Source organism: Callorhinchus milii, unplaced genomic scaffold, assembly GCF_018977255.1.
Source record: "Callorhinchus milii isolate IMCB2004 unplaced genomic scaffold, IMCB_Cmil_1.0 Scaffold1, whole genome shotgun sequence".
NCBI classification, from domain to species: Eukaryota; Metazoa; Chordata; class Chondrichthyes; order Chimaeriformes; family Callorhinchidae; genus Callorhinchus; species Callorhinchus milii.
In genome coordinates this window covers 42,248,748-42,270,785 of record NW_024704742.1, presented here as the reverse complement: position 1 = coordinate 42,270,785, position 22,038 = coordinate 42,248,748, and the positions used below count along the sequence as shown (strand labels likewise).

The 22,038-nt window shown below is 40.5% G+C and overlaps 1 protein-coding gene across 3 annotated transcripts in view; it reads right to left on the bottom strand.

Annotated features, from left to right (window-relative positions):
* The window catches only part of slit2 (slit homolog 2 (Drosophila)), a 283,375-nt gene that overhangs the window by 27,294 nt on the left and 234,043 nt on the right, over positions 1 to 22,038 (bottom strand). For all 3 annotated transcript variants that reach the window (XM_042340949.1, XM_042340952.1, XM_042340959.1), the window contains 11 exons: positions 20,511 to 20,654; positions 19,241 to 19,407; positions 16,555 to 16,687; positions 13,684 to 13,752; positions 12,686 to 12,757; positions 11,288 to 11,359; positions 10,233 to 10,304; positions 8,993 to 9,156; positions 7,525 to 7,649; positions 5,328 to 5,425; positions 1,206 to 1,345 (listed from right to left, as the gene is read on the bottom strand). In XM_042340949.1, the coding sequence (XP_042196883.1) occupies positions 1,206 to 1,345; positions 5,328 to 5,425; positions 7,525 to 7,649; positions 8,993 to 9,156; positions 10,233 to 10,304; positions 11,288 to 11,359; positions 12,686 to 12,757; positions 13,684 to 13,752; positions 16,555 to 16,687; positions 19,241 to 19,407; positions 20,511 to 20,654 (1,256 nt within the window). The remainder of the gene's footprint in view (positions 1 to 1,205; positions 1,346 to 5,327; positions 5,426 to 7,524; positions 7,650 to 8,992; positions 9,157 to 10,232; positions 10,305 to 11,287; positions 11,360 to 12,685; positions 12,758 to 13,683; positions 13,753 to 16,554; positions 16,688 to 19,240; positions 19,408 to 20,510; positions 20,655 to 22,038) is intronic.

Below are 22,038 nucleotides of genomic sequence, written 5' to 3'. Positions count from 1 at the left end.
TTTTCAAGGTGGAAGAACATCAGAATAGAACTTTGAATCTGTTTTTACCACAAACAGGTCAATGGAGCAAGTTAATATGTAAAAATAAATCATCAACTTTTGTTATTGTAGATTGTCAAATATCTGAAATGATTCGATGTAAAGCTCATTGCATAACGTTTGTTTCAAAACTAATACGTTTTTATTTTGTACGTTAATTTAGCTTCTCTTGAGTATTATATATTCAGGAGCTTTAGATTAAAAGTAGAATTTGTGAAAATGTATTTGTGAAAATTTGTGTCCCAAAGTGACAAACTGCATTGTGGAATATAATAATAATAATAATCCTTGCATTTGATATAGCACTTTGCACGTCTTCTAGACGTCCCAAAGTGCTTCACAGAATATACTGTAAAGTGAATTGACCGTATATTTATGGGCGAACGCGGCAGCCAATTGCGCACAAACAGTCGTAGACTGAAAATGACCAATTTATTATTGTTTTGATTTTTTGGAGGGATTATTATTAGGCGTGTGGAGTAAGGAAACTTGCCCAAGGTTTCGCCCTGCCTGGAATTGAACTCAGGTCTTTCACTTGCAAAGCGAGTGCTCTAACCACTGAGCTACAGGACTTCACATAGGACTCCATATAGTGCTGAACTATTACATGTGAGGAAGGTGTCTTGTTCAATGTCCATTTCTGAACTCTACTGACTGACTCCTTCTGGAAACAGCATGTGGTCATTGGACACTTGTAAGAATAACCTTATTGCTGATGCCCTCACATTCACAGGGTCACACACGCTGAAGAGCCTGAACTCTCCTAACATCTCAGGTTTCAATGGATGTATCAAAACAATATGAAATGATTCCTTGCACACAAGTGCTACTGTGGAACCCTATACCAGCAGAAAGGGTAAACTAAGAATACCTAAAATAAACCATAATTTCCTATTACACTACAAGTTGCCGCTATTCAAACAGGTCAATACATCTTTATTTCCATAAAGATTTTTATTAATAACCATAAAAAAACACAAGGAATTAAATACTGCCATATGAATTAGTTCCCATTATTTGTGCCATATTGTGACAGACTGAATTGTGCTCTAATCTATGGTGTCTTTGTACATGTATGTGTATTTGTGTATATAAGTGTACAATGTTTGCATGTGTGTGTACATGTGCATGCTTTAGGAAAGACTGAGTTGGCATCAACTCCTTACCTGTGTATTCAGGTGGACAGAGGCAGGTATAGTTATTGATTCCATCGACACAGGTTGAATTATTTTCACAGTCGTTGTCTTCACAGTCGTCAATGTTCACCTCACAGATCTCACCCTCAAAGCCATCAGCGCATGAGCACCTGAGGAAAGAGGACAAGTCACGCCATACATTCTCACTGAGGCACCTCGTAGTGGAAACCAGAATAAAAAACATTTAAGATCGCACGGAAGTTTGGAATTTTTTAAAATTTACTCTTAATTTTTATTTACTTTTCAAAAATGTCCAAAATTGGTCATCATCTTACATTTTCAGAAAATGGTTTTAATACTAAGAAAATAATCAATTCATCAATTCATCTCAGTACACATAAGGTTCATCATGTCTACTGACAATCAGTAAACATTGGCTTTCCTCTAATGTGACAATATTAATCTTTGTTTCTTTCAATTCCTCAAAGATGCTGTTTCTCCATGTCTCTCATAGGTCTAACCATGACTGCCTAATCTTACTATCTCCTCACATCTCAAGTGGAATTCTCACATCTGCTACATTATTAAACCTAACTCCAAGTAACTAAGCTTCCTCTTTTTGCGCCAACTATGCCCAAGTCTCTATGAATTCCAAATTTGTCTCTGGGCATTGCCCTTTTGTTGGCGATGCTCTTCTAACATCTCTCTTGCAGAACTGGACAGGATACACATTGTGCATGTAACCCTCCATCAGGGAGGTGGGTCACATATCAGACAATGTGTATCCACCCTCTCTCGCTCTCTCCTGTCTCAATTTCATTAATTCCCATTGCTCCTCTGAGAATTCCTCTCTTATTCCACCCAATATTCAAATATGTTGAGTTGCCCACTCAACAACAACAAGATTCCATTTATTGAGCGCCTTTCACGTCAGGAGGACGTCCCAAGGCGCTGTACAGTTGGGTCAGGACCCGAGCAGGGGGGAAATGGTCAGGGTGAGGGAAGGGAGGGAGCGAGGAGGGGGTAGAGAGTCGAGAGGGGAGCTGAAGGCACGGTCAAAGAGAAAGGTCTTGAGACCGGCCTTGAAGGAGGAAAGGGAGGAGGCAAGGCGAAGGCACTGGGGGATAGAGTTCCAGAGCCTAGGGACTGAGAGGCTGAAGGCCCGGCCAGCGATGGTAGGGCGGTTGGGGTGGGGTATTCACTCGTCATCTTCTCTGAATTCACAAGATTGGTTTTGGATGAAGGCAACCTTTTGGCCCATCGGATCTCAACCTTCCAGAAGACCCACCCTACTGTCCCCCCATCATAGCATCAAGCTATTTTTTTTTAAAAAATAGGTGGAACCTAATCTCCTACTGTAACTCAATCTTTCTCATGACCTGAACTGTGCAATTCCTTACCACCTTTAGGCTTCCCTCCCTCAGACGATTATATTGAACCCAAGCTTGCTATCAGTGGCCACTTGTTACGTTATCTGGTTTTGCCTCTGTTCTTTTTAACTTGGCGACATACAGTACTATTTAAATGATAGTGACCCCAGTCCTTCACTCAGTTTCCTGAGTTTCAAAAAAGGGATTAGACTTTTCGAATGCAAATTATTACTCTTTCCATCTCATTAAATGTTCTTCACATCTATTAACTGTAATACTTACTATAAGTGCTTAAAATTAGTGGCTTTATTAAAACATTTTTTTGATGCAAACCTGTAGCTGGTTAAGTCTTTCTAAGAAAAGGGACTTTTAATACCTTAATGAAGTGCCCGAGCATGGAGCCACCCGTACACACAAGCATCTTGATGAATTAATTGCCATTCTCATGTGAAATTATTAAAGTACACTAATCGAGCGATCTGCTTCATAATTCATGAACCATGCAGCTGCACTAATCTAAGCCTTTTATTTAATATCCTGACATCTAAAAAGCTTGCGGACTTTGCTCATTAGCTTCTGTGCAGCTGTCTGTGAATGACTTTTACATTTCTTTGTTTCGCTGCGTTGACATGCCATCGATCACCAGGTGAATCACTAGGAAACGCCTGGGTCTCAGTGCTCTCACACTCTCCACCAGCCTGACCGAGAAGGAGTGCTTTGTTCAAGCCACTCAGCTCATTACACAGAGGAAAGGCACAATCTGATAGACCTAGCTACCACTTTTACCTTTGTGCAGACAGCACCACAAGACGGGTCACTACCTAGAGAAACACACACACTGAGATGGTGATGTACAGTATTATTTAAATGGCCCTTCACACTGTAAAATGTGTTAATCTATCTCTGTGCGTGTGTGTGTGGGGGAGAGGGTAATGTCACACAATATATGTGGGAGTGAAGCTCAACATTTGGGTGAAAATTCCATGGAAATATATGTGCAATGCAATTGACAAAGACTGTGTATAAAACATAGTGGAGTTTATCTGAATGTATGTGATGAAAAATTTAACATTTTATAATATTTAATAACTACTGAATATGTTAACAAATCTGTTATAAAACATGGCATTTTTCCATTCATACCAGAAGATTGGCCGTGGAAATGAAAATCCCCCATTCACCCTACTTCAGCACAAATAAGTGTTCCTATTTCTTAAAACTTCAGCTGCTATCTTGGCTGCCAACTATCAGATCCCAATTTCATTTTTCAATCCGGGAAAGCAGTGTTTCGTTGATAATTCACAGGACACACATTGAGGTAAGGACTTGACTTTCACAGAAAGATCTTCCTCCCACCTCAGGAGTAAAATCCCTCATATGTGTAGATTGATTATTAATGTAGCATTTCAGAGTGTGCAGAATTTAGCAAATTGTTGAATTTAGTTTCAACTTTGAAACCAGTTTTCTGTAAATCCTTAAAAGAAACTTGCAGAAAAGCAGCTTCAAAATTAAAGACGTATTTAAGATTTTGATAATTCTAAAATTCTGAAATATTACTTAAACCTAAACACAGGTGGAACTTTCTACCATCCCTCTCCTTGGCCATTATAGCATGGGGAAGAACAGCCATCTTATTCCACAACTATCCACTATGTTGAACCATCCAGAGCATCTCACTTGCTGGTGTTTAAAGATACCTTATATGGAACCTAGTCAGCAATAAAGAAGTGTTTTGTGGCATACAGATTACCGATTTGAACTTGCAAGTTGTGCATTTAGAGAACACTGAGAATTTGTGCTTATTAACAACAGGTCTGCATATCTTTCTAAATCAATGAGGACAGAACAGCGGGACTGAGTGTGCAATGGAACCATGGTGAACGAAGAGGGTGTAACAGAACAAACCCAAACAGAAACAGTGCGCTAAAATAGTCAACACAGTAAAGTACATTGTTACAATAAATTCCGCCCATCCACGCTGCCACCCACGTCTAGGCTTTTGTGAAAGATTTAGAATTTTATTTTAATTAGGCCAAATCCCTAGAAGCATTCTAAAACAATAATGTGCAGAACATGATTATCTACTGTCGAGCAGTGGTCTGAAAAGAGCTCTTTAATGTTCTGTCTTAGTGAACTAACATCTCATCAGCACTCATTCAGAGAGGCGTCCACAGACCAATAAAATGAAGCTCCCTTTTATGGCTTCAAGTTGCACTTTAATGAACAGAGGGTATTCGCTTGTTGGCATCTTAAACTGGGTCTGAATACTATCTGCACTGCACCTGCTTCCAGATTTCTGCTTCTCTAACATCCACTTTTCATTGTATTTGATCAAAGCTCCCCGGCAATCTGGCAAAACAAATCTGTAGTTTTTATAGTTCTGGAAAATTTACTGCCATTTAAAGTTACATTTCTGTGCTCCCCTTGGATTGCTTCCAAAAGCTGGGATACAATAAAGGTTACATGCAAGTAAAAACCAAATACCACATTGTGGTCTGAAATTGCTGTTAACTCTGTCACTGCTCTGCGGCCCTGGCCTAAACATCTCTGATATATACCCATTATTTTGTGCAAAGAAACCACGATACAGCATACGTCAGGAGATTATAACTCCAACCCTGGTCTCTATCAGACCTGAGATCTTGTGTGTCTATGAAGCCATTTCCATGTAGAAAATACTCTTTGGCCGGTGGCCATCGGAGTACAGACACACGCAGAAAGCATTTTTAGAACCAAGTCAGGCTTGCAGCTATTTTCAACGAATAAACGGAACCATACGAACCAGAATCCATCCTTTTCTCCCTCTTTAAGATTGCAAGTTGCACCGTTGCTGCACGGGTTATTAATGCAGGCATGAATGGGCACATCACAGTCCTGACCCTGTGGACAAATGAAGCATATGTCAATTACTAAGCAGTAGTTATAGAATTAGGCTATTTTGGAGCCAGGAATATCACTTGAATGGAAGGTTATTACAGGTGGCAGAGTACAGTGAGATCAGGAACCAGAGACATGCACAGAAATCACAAAGTGTTGGTGACCTCAACAGTATTCTTTCTGTGCAGAAACCAGCCTGGAGGTGAGCCAGCCAGTGCAATGTATGCGCAGTGAAGAGGTTACTGCTCCTAGTCCTTAGCCATGGATGCAATTCCTGTTAGAACAGAAATTCCCTCCATGTCTTAGCCACTTTATTTCATAGAAGTAGAGGGCTTCACCCATTGCGGAGAGAGGAGGTTGAAAGAAAACTTTGACCCTGGATTATAATCCCAGGAAAGACTATATATATATATATATATAGTCTTATATACATATAGTTTTTATATATATGTATATATATGTTGTATATATCAGAAAGCACTCAAATGAGATCAGAATAGTCAGTCCAACAGTCCATCACAAACTACATACAATTCATAGAGTTACACAGAACGTTACAGAATGGAAACAGGCCATTCAGCTCAATTAGCCCATATCGGTGTTTATACTCTGCCTGAACCTCCACCTCTCCCCATACTCCTCGGTTTCTTTCTCCTTCATGTGTGCAATTCATTCAGCAATGGACTCCAATCAACCCATTAAACGCAACAGAAAAATAATCAGCACAGAGTATTCTGTGTGGATCAAATATATAATTTAATTTCTCCAAACAAACAAAAACTAACTGAGGGCTTCTTTGTTTCTGTTTCACAGACTGGGGGAAGAACAAAGCTGTTATAACATTCAACGCACACAGCATGCAAAAATATTTATTTAAGTTTTCAGGCCTTTCGGGTTATTGTTACAGTTGCATACAATCATTCTTGACTGGAATGATAATAATAATAATGTCTGGAACAACAATAATAAAAATAATATTGTCTGGAAATGCCATCAGTTTACTGCCTGCCCTGCACAGTGCTCTGCTGAAGATTGTGTTTACAGAAGCCTTTTGTAACCGGTGATAGACACCACACTGTGCTTTCAGTGTATACACGTGCCAGAGTGAGTGGGTGGAAGGAAACAAATAGCATGTTGCAGGTGCAAGCCTGGACTCGAAAATGCAGTTTGGCTCATGGCTCAGAATGCAATGGCTTTCAACAAAAACTATTGGCTTTCAACAAAAACTATTTGTTGAAAATACGTAAGATTTCACATTTTGGAAAATGTAACTAGCAAACAGAAATGGGCCAGTTTATTAGTCTACTATTGTTCCAAGATTTTCTCTATCATCCTGGAAGACTAGTGGCTTTTGCTTCCTGTTAATTTTGATGTTCGTACTTTTCCTTTGATTCACAATAATCCCAATCAAACGACCGGAGTAAGGGAAGCATATTCTCGTGTGCATGTGCGTGGCTGGCAAGATGGCCTAGTTGAGAAACGTCCATAGGCTGTATAAGTAATATGTTTGTGTTTCCCTTCCAGAAACATAACATTTACGGGTTATGGAGGGAGTGGGTGGACCAGATGAAATGGAGCAAGAGGAGGCCGGGTGTGGCCCGTGGGTCACCAGTTGGTCTATGCTGATGTTCCAATGCTGTGCTGGGGATGTGCTGCATTGTCGGAGGTTCTATCTTGTGGAAAAGAGCTTAAAATGAGTTCTCGTCTGCCTGTGCAGGTGGACGCTGAAGATCTCATTGCATAATTAGAAAGCAGCGATCTTGGGAGTTCTAGGACCAGGCAGCATGTGCAAGCAATATATTTATATCTAATTCAAAAAAGAAGTCGCTGGGAACACTCAGCAGGTCAGGCAGCATCTATGGAGAAAGGAAAGTGAGTCAACGTTTCGGGTCCAAGGCCCTTCGTCAGATTATATCTAATCATCTGTCTTCTTTGGGTGTAGAAAGAGCACTTTCCTATGATTTTATTTTAAAGTAACTTATAAATGCAAATCCTGAATCCTGCACACAGCACTTTCCCAGATGATAAGTTATGGATGTATGGCTAGCACACCATACATAATCGCAGAACACAGATTGCTCCATTTCAAGTGACAAACATACCTTGTATCCATAAGGACAGGTGCACCTGTAGAAATCCACAGGATCATTGGAGCAAGTTCCATCATTTTTGCATGGGTTCGAAAAGCAAGGGTTACATTTGGCCAGAATACCAATGTCAACCGGACCTTTAAAAAGTAAAATAAATTGTGTAAGTCAAGTGAGTTTTACATTATGGGTTAGTAATAGGAAATGGTTAGGAAACGTGGAACTCATTGAATTGCCAACATAATCACAAGACTATTTTGTGTTAGTGCACTGCTCCCCCATCGTTTGTTTTTCACCACACGTTAGCATAGTTTGGGTCAATCAAAACTAAAAAAATTGCTAAATCCAAATTGTGGTGTAGGATACAAACCCCAAAAAACCTGAAGTCACCTGATGTTTGACAAGCAACATTTGGGCAGAAATTATAATAATAACCCTTGCAGTTGATATAGCACCTTTCACACCAGAAGAACGTCTCAATGGATTTCAAAAATTTACTATCATTGTGTGTTTTGCAGCCAATTGCAACAACCAATTTGTGCACAGCAATGTCCCACAAACAAAATGAAGTGAAATAAACAATTACAAGTGTTGGCTCGCATACTTTTTTTTTGCACCATTCTGCAGGTGTGGTGCAAAGCACAAGTATCAGGAACCAGAGCGCTTTACAAGGATGAGGTAAATATTAACCTTTTTTACTGTTTCATTTTGTGAATTTTCTGCAGATTACTTTCTTAAAGTGTCAAGAAGGGTTACAAATGGACAATTGCTGGTAAACGGCATAGTGATGCATACAGAGATTTTTTGTGTTAAACAGGCATCACTGGCCCCATTGTTAAAAAATAGTCTGAAATCCACAAAAAATTGTTTTGTTCTTAATTATAATTAAACTTCAAAGTGTACACAGAAGTAATACAACTTTCAAGACATACACAACGCTCCACAATCATCACTCATCCTAGGCTTAAGCCCACACACAGCTTGTGTTTGAAGGCAGAGGTCAAGGACTGAAAGTGTGAAAACTGTACATTCTCTCCAAACCCGACACTGCTAGTCTAGGGAAAACATATCTGCTGGAGGGATTGAGGTAATTGTTTTGGGTCACATTTAAGGAGAGGCAGAAGGTCCGTTTAACACCATCCATCATTGCCAAGGGCTGCTCGGTTGGCTTACCTGGCACCAAAAACCCGCAAGGCCCTGGAATCTCTATAGGCAGGGAATGGGGTGACAGAGGTCGCAAGTGAAAGATTAAAGAGTATTAGATTACACACAAGAAAAGGCAAAGAAAGAAAGTCAAAGGGTAATTAAAGGTTACATAAAGCTCTCTTTGGGAGTTAAAATCAAAGTTCGCCATTACACTAATAACTGATTACTGCTAACTGATTGGATAGATAAACTATGTTAGACATTGCTGGTTTAATTCCTCGCATTGATACAAAGATGTCTTTGGTGCAGAGAGAGTGTGAAGAATTGATGGCAATACCTTGACATTCAAACTTCTTAGACGGGGTTGTGAGCAGGAGCTTATCTGTCATGTCACCAGGTCCTGCACAGCGAGCAATGCCTGGCTCCTTGTAGCCAGACTTCACCCAGTCAGACAACCACTGCATTTTACAGTCACAGTAGAGAGGGTTTGCTCCAAGGGCCCTGTAGGGACAAGAATGTTCTTTAGTTCATTTAGATCCAGTTAATTGATATTTGATATTTATTTTGTGGGGTATAATTACACCCTTGACCAGAACGCAAACAAGCCTGAGACTCCACTGGCTTCCAATCACACAGAGGATACAGTTCAAGATCCTGGTCGTCACCTTCAAAGCCCTCCATGGCCTTACGCCCTCCTACCTTTGTGACCTCCTAATCCCCTACCAACCTGCCAGCTCCTTCCGTTCAGCGGGCTCCGGACTAGTTCACATCCCCCCCCTCTCCCGCCCCATCATTGACAGGCGGCCTTTGGCCACTCTGCCCCCACCCTCTGGAACGTCATCCCGCTGTCCCTCCGCCTCACCTTCACCCTTCCCTCCTTCAACACCCTCCTCTATGACCCTCCATCCCCCCCTGCTCTCCACCCTTCCTGATCCCGTACCCCAGCTCGGGTTCGAAACACTGACCAGTGCCTTGGACGTCCTCCCGATGTGAAAGGCGCTATTCAAAAAATATTGCACCAGTGATCTTTACATCTATCGATGCAATATTTTTATTGATAACCTCTTTTTAATATTAATTTATTGTATCCAATATTTTAAGCATTTTCTCCCCTATGGCAAGTGTCTCTGCTCCTGGTCTGGCCTCAACTTGCTTGGGTACTGTTCTACGGCCAAGTCTTGCTCTCCAATATTATGCCCAAGTGGTGTCCGTTCACCTTGAACCTTGGCAGTGAGTATTGGCAAACCAGAGAACTGCAGAGGGAGACACAGCCAAGCCTGACCTCTCGCTGTCCAGCTATCAATCACTTTCATAACCAGTAGAAGGTGTTGAAGAGAGAACAGGAGCAAGATCGTTGGAAGCTTGCCTCCCCATATAGTGGCTGAGACCAGCAAACTCAGCACAAACCAGGATTCGAACCAGCAAACTCCTGGTCTATAACCTGCAGCTCAATCCACTACATCATTGGTATGGGGGGGGGGGGGTAATTCTATCCACTGAAATCCCAGAGAAAGAAAGTGCCCTCTTAACCAGAAGCACTGAAATAATGAAAAGATCATATTGGAATTTGTACTTACAAGTGGGACAATGAGGAGAGGTCATTGAAAACTCCTGAGGGAATAGTGGAGACATCATTCCCATGCAAAGACCTGGAAAGAAGTTGTAATGGACAATGAATACTGCTGGCCAGTGGTTCATTTCAGCCTCTACTCTTCTGAAGCCCAACATTTCTCATTATCTTAAAATGTAAGAGTATGAGAAATTTTGGACCACATTCTGAAATTCAATCTTAATTTCGAAACTAATTTCCCTCAATTCTTTTGGGGTACTGTGAGTACATCTTTCAAATTAAGATTGTTTTCCAAAATTCCTCACTTAAACGGTTTCAGGCTAATTCCATGCACAATTTCAGGACCCTGGCCTCAAGCAACAATTAGATCCTGTTTGCATGTTAGATGGGATACAGACAGCTAGTCAGCACTGTCAAGCCTTTTTCTAACTGCAATAAGATCAATCCTGCCAACAGTCCATTAGCTAGAGAAAAATAACCTATGATAGCACTGAGTTCCGTCTACTGTGATCAGAGTTTCCAGCCAGCTTTGTTCCTTACAGTCGTGCTAAGAAAAGGCATTCAGTTTTGACAAGTTTCATATAGAAGTCAAAGTCAAACACTCGCATATTGTGCCAGAAAGCTCCATCTGTCTGTCTTAGCAACAAAAATAAAGTGTGCGCGTGTACCTTCCAAAGGGGCACCATCTCCACTGTGTTGTGGGAGGCAATCTGCTTTTAATCCGTAGCAACATTTTTTTTAAGAAGGTGTCACACACATTACAGTGAAGGAGAAGGAACTGCAGTATTTTTGCCAGTGTGGGATTGTTTGCAAGTGGTGCACTGATCTGTTTACACTCCACTGCATTTCTTCTTTCTGCTGCAGATGTTGCCACTCAGAATACACTTTTTTTTAAAGATTGTCACCAGCAATGCAATCAATCTGCAGCTCTCAAAAATGAAGTTCTACAAACAGCCCTGGTCTAAATGTGGCCAGAGGTGTAGACAGGACTAATTACCTGAAATACTAAGCTTGAAAGTCAACAGGAATCACCTGGTCTGTGCTATTTTTTCTAATACTCACAACAAACGCAAAGACTTCAAGCCATCAAATGCCCGGGCTGGAATGCACCTCAGACGATTGTAACTCAGAATTCTGTGAAAACCAAAGACATGTCTCTCTGTAACCAGAAATGTACAAACTTCCGCACGTGAAACATTTCTCCAGTGTGAATCTTTGCTACAGAGTTCATACAAAGGTTTCTTTATGAAGTGTCCAGAAAACGCTCAGTAGAGGGTTAGCTGGGGAGTCTGAGTCATTTGCAAACCATTTGCAGTGCTTAAGAAGGTCTAGTTTCAGGAACTAAGAAATCACAAAGGCAAAGAAAAACACTGTCTATGTCTGAAGAACACATGCACAGGTTGGCAGATGCCAAGCCATTAGTTATCCTGAAATGCATTGGAGTTGGCTATCTAAATCTGTACAAAGTACCAGAATGAAGCATTAGCTAGCACTCTGCCACTTGTCTATGTTGTCTGCGTATCCATCACGACATGGCATGAAGGGCTATTAGGAGGAGGAATTCCCAGAGCTCCAGTGATTTGCCTTTGCCTCCAAGTATTATTGTTGAGCCAGGCAGGCTGACAAATCATCAGCAGTTTCCTGGACCACTGAAAATGTACTGGCTCAGGAATCCAATCATTAAGTCTAACACTGGGACTTGACTCAGCTCTGCCTTTGACAGTCATGTTACCTTGGAGTCAGATCAATCCCACTCACGTTTGTTTGCCAACTTCCCCTCCCACCGACCCAATATGCTTACATTAAAATACATTAGAATATACAGCAAAGAAACAGGCCATTCGGCCCAACTGGTCTATGCCGGTGTTTATGCTCCACATGAGTCTCCTACTGCCCTTCCTCAACTAAGCCTTCAAGCATAACCTTCTATTCCTTTCTCCCTCATGTACCTATCTAGCTTTCCCTTAAATACATCTATGCTATTTGCCTCAACAATTCCTTGTGGTAGCATGTTCCACATTCCCACTACTCGCTATGTGAAGAAATTTCCCTATAGAAAATAGAAAATTCCCTATCGAAATCTTTCAGCATTTTAAAGATCTCTATCAGGTCAACCCTTACCCTCCTCTTTTCAAGAGAAAAGATTCCCAAGTATGTTCAGCCTTTCCTGATAGGTATAACCTCTCAGTTCTGGGATCATCCTTGTGAATCTCCTTTGCACCCTCTCCAGTGCCTCTACATCCCTTCTATAATGTGGGGACCAGAACTGCACACAGTATTCTAAGTGGGGTCTAACCATGGTTCTATAGCAGTTCACCATAACTTCCCTGCTTTTCATTTCTATCCCTCTAGAAATGAACCCCAATGCCTGGTTTGCTTTTTTTTATGGCCTTATTAACCTTAAGCATGTTTACAGCAAACACAGGACCTGGCCACTGAAACTAGAAGATCAATACTTACAGAGTCAGGAGGTCAGTCATGTTGCTGAAGCTCTGGTTGGACAGTGTACTGATTCTGTTGTTGCTTAGATCACTGGAAAAACAGAAGATGAATGGCAGTGAAGCACCGATAGGAACATTTCTCCACAGAGTCATAAGACAACAACAACTTGCATTTATGGAGTGACCTTCCTGCAGGAAAATCGTGGGGTTGGATGCAGAGCAAGGGAGAAGCAGGAGGTGACCATAAGCACAGTCGAAGAGATAGGTCTTACAGTGGGATTTAAGGATAGATAGAGGGAATAAGGTTACAGATAGAGGAAGGGGGTTCCAGAGATTGGGGGAGCAGTGGCAGAAAGCATGGCCACCAACGGTGAGAGCTGAGCGAAGCGGGTGGCTACAAGACATGGTATTCATGGGTATATCCCAGGACCTTGGGAAGTCCTCCCGAAGTGAAAGGCGCTAAACAAGTGTAATTTGTTGTTGTTGTTGTAAATGTTACAACTCAAGATGTATGACAATATTATTACCCTTTATGTATTCTGCCTACTTTCTTCTCTTGACATTAATCTTTCTTTGGACGAGTGAATAGGCAGGCAATCTGCACCAGACCCTGATGCTGCTCCTTACCAAGCCACTCAACAACTGCCGCAATTTTTAGTTATGCTTCATATATTTTAGGAAATAATACAGGTAAACTACATACTCTGTAATTGTGTAATTACCCTAATCTTTGTCTATCTTAGTACTGTACACACACAGATACATTTCTGTACAATCCCTGTATCATATGTGTATCTCAGCACTGTACAGATTCAACCTTTAAATCCATTATCGGTAACAACTATTTACAGTAATTTCAACATAGTAAAAGCAGCTCAGTTAAAAGCACTTTGATTCTGAACTAAACATTGGTTATCAAGGACCTCAATTTCCTGCCTACACTTATTTATCAATCTAAAATAAAAGAATGTGATTGTTTTCCCACTGTCTTAAAATTATACCCATGAAGGTACCTACATTAGTAATAAGTGTTTGTAGTTAGAGAGCTCCTTGGGTACCATGGTAAATTGATTTCCATCCAGATATCTGAAACAGAAAAGAACCATGTCAAATGGGGAGGGAAAACAAAAGCAAAGTCCTAACAGGTAGGATGATCCTCACAAGATATGTTCAGAATGAAGAAGGTCCTTCAGCGAAATTGATTTCATCTTTCTGGAATACTTATCTTACTGTATTCCATTCAAGGCATTACACTAGCTGGACAAACAGCAGGAAGCTTGCCAGGCATTGCTCTAATTGACAAACTATGCAGTTTCAGCTGGTTAAACTCCAGCAGTACCTCAATGGGGTCTGGGGTCCTCAAGTCTTGGCTCTTACCCAAACTGGGTCTAACACTCTCTGGAATTAGGTAAGCAGGGAAACAGGGCACATTCCATTCCATGCATAGGTGACATACATATGCGAATCTCTCAGTCTGGTTTTAATCATCAAGGTTTTTTTTGCATGTGTTAAGACACCCAGATAACCCAGTGGGGGGGGGGGGGGGGGGGGGGAAACAAGCAACTGCAAACAACCCTCTATCTTCCAACCACGAGTCAAATACAGCCTCTTGCACAACAAAGACATCTGTGAATCCTGTGTGTCAGAGAGTATCATGCACCAAAATATTTTGTAGAATCCCTACAGGTTTCTTGTCAAAAAGTCATATAAAATAGGAAAAATCCTACATAATATTTATTATGTCCTATAGGTCCTAGTAGGAGCTAACAGGATTGAAAAATCCTTTTTGATCCTGTAGTTTTTTTCTCCAATGAGGAAGTCTTTTATTTACAGTTGTTTTAAATTCTAATTATCAGGTCTCCTGGGAGACTGTTAATTGTTACTGTGGCGCTAAAATATTTATTATGGTTGATTATGCAAGGTTGTTAATGGCCGTCTTGGAGTTAAATATTAATACAACTCCTTTGTGAAACTGGAACTTGTTCTTTTAAATATTAATTACTGTGATTTGTGGGCCATTGATCCTAGGGATTTTAAATAGAACCACACTTTCAGCAAGACTGAGTGCTGCCATTGCCTACTTCAAATATTAATTACTGCTGGTTCTGACAATCTCTGAATGACTTTGTAAAAAGTCTCGTAACCGACACAGACTTTACAAACAGATTCCCCTTTATAGCTAGATTAAGACACAAAGGAACCATCAGCATGAAAATTTGAGGGTCCTTGTTTCTTATTTGCTTGTTTATTGTTAGTGTCTCTGTTCTAATAGCTGAGATATCTATCATGAAGCCACATGCTCCGCTGAGATTGCTTCAATGCTTTGCATATTCTGCTGGGAGTGAAGTGATATCGCTCCCAGTGATACTGCAATGTGCACCAGGAAGTCTGATTTATCCTTTCTGTTCTCTATTGCATTGGGCCTGTTAAATAAATTACAACCCTATTTCTGAGCCCAGCACATATCATCCAGCTCCATGCATGCTGAGAACTGCAGGACCAGCTACTTTTCAATGCTAATAAAGATAATATTGGCCGTGTGATTGTGCAAACCCCGAACCTCACCCTGAGACCTTCTGAAATGATGAAGGGGGGGAGGGGGAGAAGGAAGGGTAATCAGATATCAGCAAAGTTTAAAATCACAGCCAGGGCAACAGATGAGGCAGGTGGGTCCACAGTACTCTAAGATACTGCTAATGACAGACCAGCCAGCAGGACTGAAAGGCTGAAAGGGCAGATCAGTTACTGAGGCAAAGATTCTTCCAGCTCAACTTGTATTGACCCACATAAGCCAAAGACCTAATGGGTCGGATGGTCCTAGCTGGATAAGTAGTGCCAGAAAGTATTTGCAATGACCAGCTATACAGTTTTCGCTAGTGAAACTTCAGCACACTCAGTGCACACTGTGGTTCCCAAGCCTTGTCTCTTTCTAACCTATGCCGAAAACTCTCCAGGAATAGGTAAGCAGGGTGTGTGACTCCGAGGAGAGAGTGTGCATTCCAGACGCAAGGAGATTTCCATGTGTAGGTGGCATTCATATGTGGAACTCTCAGTCTGGTTTGGATACTCTTAAGCCTGGTGATGAGTTTCGGAGTGCGTCAGACAGCTGGCTAACCAAAAAATAAAATGAGTATCTTCAAATGAAACATTAATTTTTGCCAAACCGCTACAAGTTCCAATTGTTGCTGACTAAATCATCGGGGAATCTGAAGTGGTTAATCATAGGCTTATATATTTTCTAAAAATATTTATAATGTCAGTGTTGTTAGACACACAAAGCAATTAACATCATTGAGAAATCTGCAGTCTTTTATGTCTTTGTATCCTGAGGTTATAAAAACTTGTGCTGTTTGAGCTTACCATGTCTGCATGATGAATGAGAAGTCAGACAAGATACTGAGCCCCCAACAGCAGAACTGCCTCCGAATCTCTCTCCACATTGCATATTCTGCTCTAATCCCTCTCATAAGAGTTGAAGTGTCAAGGGACTGAACTTCAAATTACAGCAATACACAGACTGAAATGTGGAAATCTTTGCTCCTGGGACTCACTGTAGCGGAGAGAATTCCGATAAGTAAAAATGGACCTAAACTCTACCCAATGTCAGCTGGATGTTGCTCTAGGGAATGAGCCTTCTTACTCCACTGCAATTGACCTTTTAGTTAGTACAATCGTACCTTCCTCTGCCTCATAAAATAACAATTTCCTGCACAAAAAATGAACAGGAGTGACATTTGACATCTGATGAAATCTTTCGAGTCTCTGACCACTGGGTTTGATCTTAGCTTCCTTTTGATTACCCTAACTGTGTTTCACTTAAACTCTGAACTGTTGGCTACTTGTTTTGAACTTAAAAGCTCAAAAGAAGAAACAAGTAGTTATACTTACAGTTCTGTCACTTCTTTGGGGATGCCCTTGGGTAAGGCTTTAAGTCCCTTGTTACTGCAACGCACCACAGTATCCAAGCAAGTGCACTCAGCGGGGCACCGGGCAAGCGGTGAGCAGCTGTTGTCATCATTTCCTGGGTTATGGACAAAAATATATTATTATTAGAAAGGAAGAATAAATATTGATACTCTTAAACCCCGAGAATGGTTCAAAAGGACACTTAAAAACATAGAGCCTATTCTTCGAGTTAATGGATCCAAGCTGCTGACATGAGTCCATTGAACAGTATTGTAGCATTTCTCTATCAAAATAAAAAATGTAACAAGATTAAAAAATTGAAAACAGAGTAGTAGAACAGATTCTTGGGAGCTATTTAAGCTTAAAAATTGAATTAAAGGGCTCGGATGGTTAGACAGAAAGTATTGGATATCTGGGAGTAATTCACAGACTGGATTATTATCAAGGGCTTTGAGTGGTTTACATAGAGAATTATGGATACTTGGGAGTGAGTACAGGCAGTAATCTAATTGAGGAGTTTGGATGGTTTATGCAGAAAACATCAATACTCTGCCCAGTTTCCCCTCATGGTGAGGTGATGTCATAGATAACAAGGTTGGTTTGGATGTGAAGAAGGACCTTTGGCCCATCCTTCCAGAAGATCTATTCTCCTGTCCAAATATCACAGCATCAAGCTATTTTTCTTTAAAATGGGTCCTATATCCTGGACTCAATCTCTCTTCCTGCCAATCTTTTCCCATCTGGAAAGAAATACTGGATTTCTCCTGAAATTGCCCTTACAACTTTAAACCTATGTCTTCTTGTTCTTCTGTCTTAGTCTTCATAAAGTTTTGTTTTGGGTTTACTTTTTCAATCCAATTTAAAATTGTATATACCTCCATATTGCATATAACTGAGGAGGCTATGTGACACGGACCATGAACCAGACTTGGAATAACCTGGTTTCAAATTCATAAAGAGAGAAAGAAACAAAAACAAAGTGTAGCAAATATGCAGAAAAATTCCCAATAAAATTATGTTGCATCAATTAAAAAAGGACTGGATTTAACTTTATCAGCTCTAGGCAGTAGGACTAGACAGCCTAGGTTCAGCGATCTAAAGGGCAGCTTTAGAACAGAAACCAAGAAGTGTTTTTTTTTTAAAAAGATAATCAACAGCTGGATTGCTTAGCTGGAAGGTTGAGATCAAAGGGACAAGAAGGCTTTCTTCATCTGTACGTCTCTTTTAACCTCTTGTACTACACATCTCCTTGAGAACAATATTGGAAGAATCTGCAGACTGTCGTAATCACATACTCCATGTGGTACACTGACATCCATGCTGCAGGGTCCAGAGGTATGGGAAAGGTGGTGGGGGGGGGGGGGGTGTAGAATGGGCATATTATTTTTGAAAGAAATGGGGGACAAGGTTCAATAATGGAGATGTGAGGGCAGATGGATATTGTGGAGATTGTATTTGACTTGAACTTGGGGTTCAGGGAGCTTCTACTTTGAACTCTCCACTAGGTGATAGAGTAAATGGGATGAAATCAATGTTAAGGGTGGATTTTGCAGAGTGGCTTCTCCAGAACAGAGGGATTTGCATGATTGACATTTGGCTTTTCCTTGGAGAAAACCCCCCAAGCCATTTTTTAAAAATATATAATAAAAATTAAACAGTGATGAGAGCCAAGGGTGTGAGGAAAGCTACCTGGCTAGCAACCCTGTATTAAGCCATATACGTCTGCCCATCTCACAGTGTTTAATTCCCGAAACCAGATATCCAATAATGAAAATGTGTCTTTTGAATGTGACACATACACTCCAGGTGTATTTGGATCTGTGCAGTTAACACACATTGATTCTGCACTGCTCTTGGAGCAAACATCATTATATTAAAGCTATGAGGGAAAACCATAGTAGTATCACAGCACAGCTACAAACTGAAGCCAATGTTTTATTCATGTCTCTGAATGAATGCAGGTCAATGCCCAAGATAATGTTTCCAGGAAATCACAGCACTAAAAATGTGCACATTGAGACGTGGTGACAGGAAGTACAGACATGAAAAAACAGTCAGAGCAGTGCCACAGCTCACTCGCAAACCTAACGTCCACAGGATGGACATATAATCCTCAGTAAATAAGCTCTCTGCTCCAGCACTGAATTCTCCGCTCACTGGGAAGAAATGTATGCTCCACTTAAACAGAATGATATGCATAGAAGCCCACTCATTGTTTAATTGCAACAGTTTCAATTTCTTTGTAACAAATCAACATCAATGAATGCTTGTTACAAGATGATTTAAATATCATGCTTCGCAGAACTTCCAGATGTCATAATCCAGAATGCAGGTCAGACTTTACCACTCAAACACTATTTACCACCAGCAATACGGTCAGCGTACTTAACAACCTTAGGAAGGGTTTCAGTCTGAGGAAATTGTAAAAAAAAAGTATAATCTTGTCTCTTTTTCATGCAGAGATGGTCCAGGAATTAACTCCTCATCCTCACTTCATATTACAAATTTGCATTTAATTGCTGCAAAATTGCCAGCGGATATCCCAGCTATGCAAATAGGGTTTCTTCAGGGATTCCAATGTACCCAACACAGAATAGTCAGGTCTCATTGGAGACAAAGCCTTCAAATATTTTTATCATTAGCAAACATCATGTTAAAAAAGGTTTACCATCGTCACATGTGAAGTCCTGGATTGCTACATCCTGAATGGGAATCTCTTTCAGGAAATAGGGTTTCTGGCAGCGAGGGTTCCCAGTCACAATGCGCTTCTTTCTGAGCCACTCGCCCAGCCAGGCCAAGTGACAATTGCAGTTAAAGGGATTAGCCAGCAGATTTCTGACGAGAACCAAAAGGGACAAGAATTGCATCAGTGATCTGAATAAGCGACTTGAAAATGATCGTAGCTCATCAGAGAGCAACACCAAATGCAAATTGTTAACAGCAGCAAACTTTTCTAGTAAATCTTTAGAATTGGAAATTCTACTGAAAAGGACATAGAGACATGATTACTATTATTCATGATCAAAACAAATCATTATTGTAGATTGCATATTCTGAAGGATCTCTTGCCAATGTCTGAAATCTCATCTGCGCTGCAAATTATAAAAGTCCAACAAATTCTCCTCAAAGTATTACGTAGTAAATTAATTATAACATATTCTAGTAAAGTTATTTATATAAAGGCATATGAATCTTTTCACAAAACCTAGCAACCAAAGTAGGATAGCACTCAGCCCACATCAATTCATTTTACTTCATTGAGCATACGAAGAGCAGCATAACCCTACTCTCTGGACAGAGTAGAGAGAACTTCACTCTGTGCTATTCCTAACCTTGGGAGTATTTGGTCCTGTAACTAGGTCACTATAATTGGTTCTATTACACAGCACAGCTCACTTTTTTATATGAAAAAAATATAAAAATTGGTACTTTGACATCTTTATGATTTAAAAGAGTCCAATCCAGAATACAATGCGTTATTGGTTACAGCTCACTTGGATGTAATTCAAATTGTTGGCAAGCTTCAGCGTATTGTCAAACTGTGCTGAAATAAAAAAATGGTAATTCAATCTGAAGATGACTCTCAAATTGGATTTTGAGTTGACAAGGGGCTATGTCATTAACATGTCATTTCCAGACATCCATTCCTTATTTGCACAAGTGAATAGGTTCCCATCAGAGCTGACAACCATACTGATTACATGTCAGTGGCTAAAAATGAATTTCTAACTGGAGATCCCGATGCCTTCAATAACTAATCAACTCGCTGCCATGAACGTGAATGTCCATTGAGAATGTTTGTTCGATCATGCAAAATTAAATTACACGTTAAAATGTTTTTTGGTCCATGTTTAAAGAAGTCATCCAAGTCATAATCTGTGAAAATGAAGTTGTATTATAATACCTCCCCGCCATCTCAGTTTCTCACCACAACTTACAGTGTGGACAGTGAATGAAGTGTATCAAAAGCTCCTGGAGAGACGGTTGTGATCTGGTTGTCATAGAGTGAGAGCAAGCGGACGGAGCTGAGCCCTGTGAATGTGTCATTGCTCACACAGCTAATCTTATTGCTCCTCAGCATCCTGCAGGATAGAGAACAGAGCAAGTGTTACAATGCTGCCGGAGGCAACTACACAGGCAGCACAGGCTTATTTCAGCCCTGCAGAAAACAACTCTGTTACAGAGATGGAAATTTATGCACTTCTCAGTCCAAAGAGTGTGGTTTGTCATAAAGCGTGAAATTAAAACACGAAAATCATAAGTGTACTCACTCCAGACTTGAAATTATCAAACTACTTACAAAACATAGAAGCACTCTTAGAAATGCATGGGGCAAAATTCCACCTGAGTCAAGGTTTACTCTATTTTCTTTGCATGAAGAGAATTTGGTAAATTGTTGAAGATGTTTTAAAAAAATACACAAAATTGCCATCAAAATTAAGACTGATTTATGCTCTGAAATGCTAAAAATAAATTAAGATATGTTACTGAATGAAACAGAAGCTTTGCACTTGTCACTGGAATGAATAGGAGCAATGGACACCAGACACAGCCAAAGAGCAGCCTTGGCAGCAGAAGACGCAGGCTATGTTAGGCTGTGCAAACATACTCTTTATGATGTTATCTATACAATAAAAAGCACCGTTTGCTCTGGGTTCAGCTCCAATCCTAAAGCACTTACAACCACAACCTGCTTGTGCTTCTGAAGCAGTCAGCCACTAGTTCTATAAAAGATAAAACAGATGATGCTGGTATATGGTAATATTTACATTTCACACCAGGGGAACCAATTCCTTAATGCCAGCTCCTTCCTGTAGTGCAGCTGTTATAATAGTCCAAATATCCAGCTGGCACATTGCAAATCCACCACTTTATCAGCACACAGAACTGAAAGGTTTCGCTGAATACTCTGACCTTCAGTTTTATATCTCGGAATCAAACTACATGCAGGAATATTGATAGATTAATGATGGTGACATTTGTAAAGCCAATGATAACAATTTTGCAGATTTTGAATTTGAAGAAACATGCTCAGCGCAGCAAAATTGAACGACTCCTAGCAACCAGCCAGCAGAGGCTTCAAATGGAACAAATCCTTCTTCAGTGTTAAAAATTCCAGCACTACTGAGGGAAGGCTTGATTGTTAAATTTGTATTTTTGTGTTTCCTATTTTTGTGTGGCATTTTCCTCCCTTCCTCTCCTCTCTTGACGATGGGGACGAAAGTAAAAATTCCACAACTGCCAAAACACTCCATGAAATTGCCCAAGCTTTCCATTGGTGATTCAAGCCTGTGACTGTCTGTAGACAGAATAACTGTAAGGGGTAGAACCCAGAAGAACTTTAACCTGTCCTTGCGTACTCATATGTGGACTATCTAGTGGGGGAGGAGGGGACGGAAAGCAATGCATAGAGATCAGGAACAGAAACAGATGTTTTCCTCCCTAACCTAGAGTCACTGAGACCAA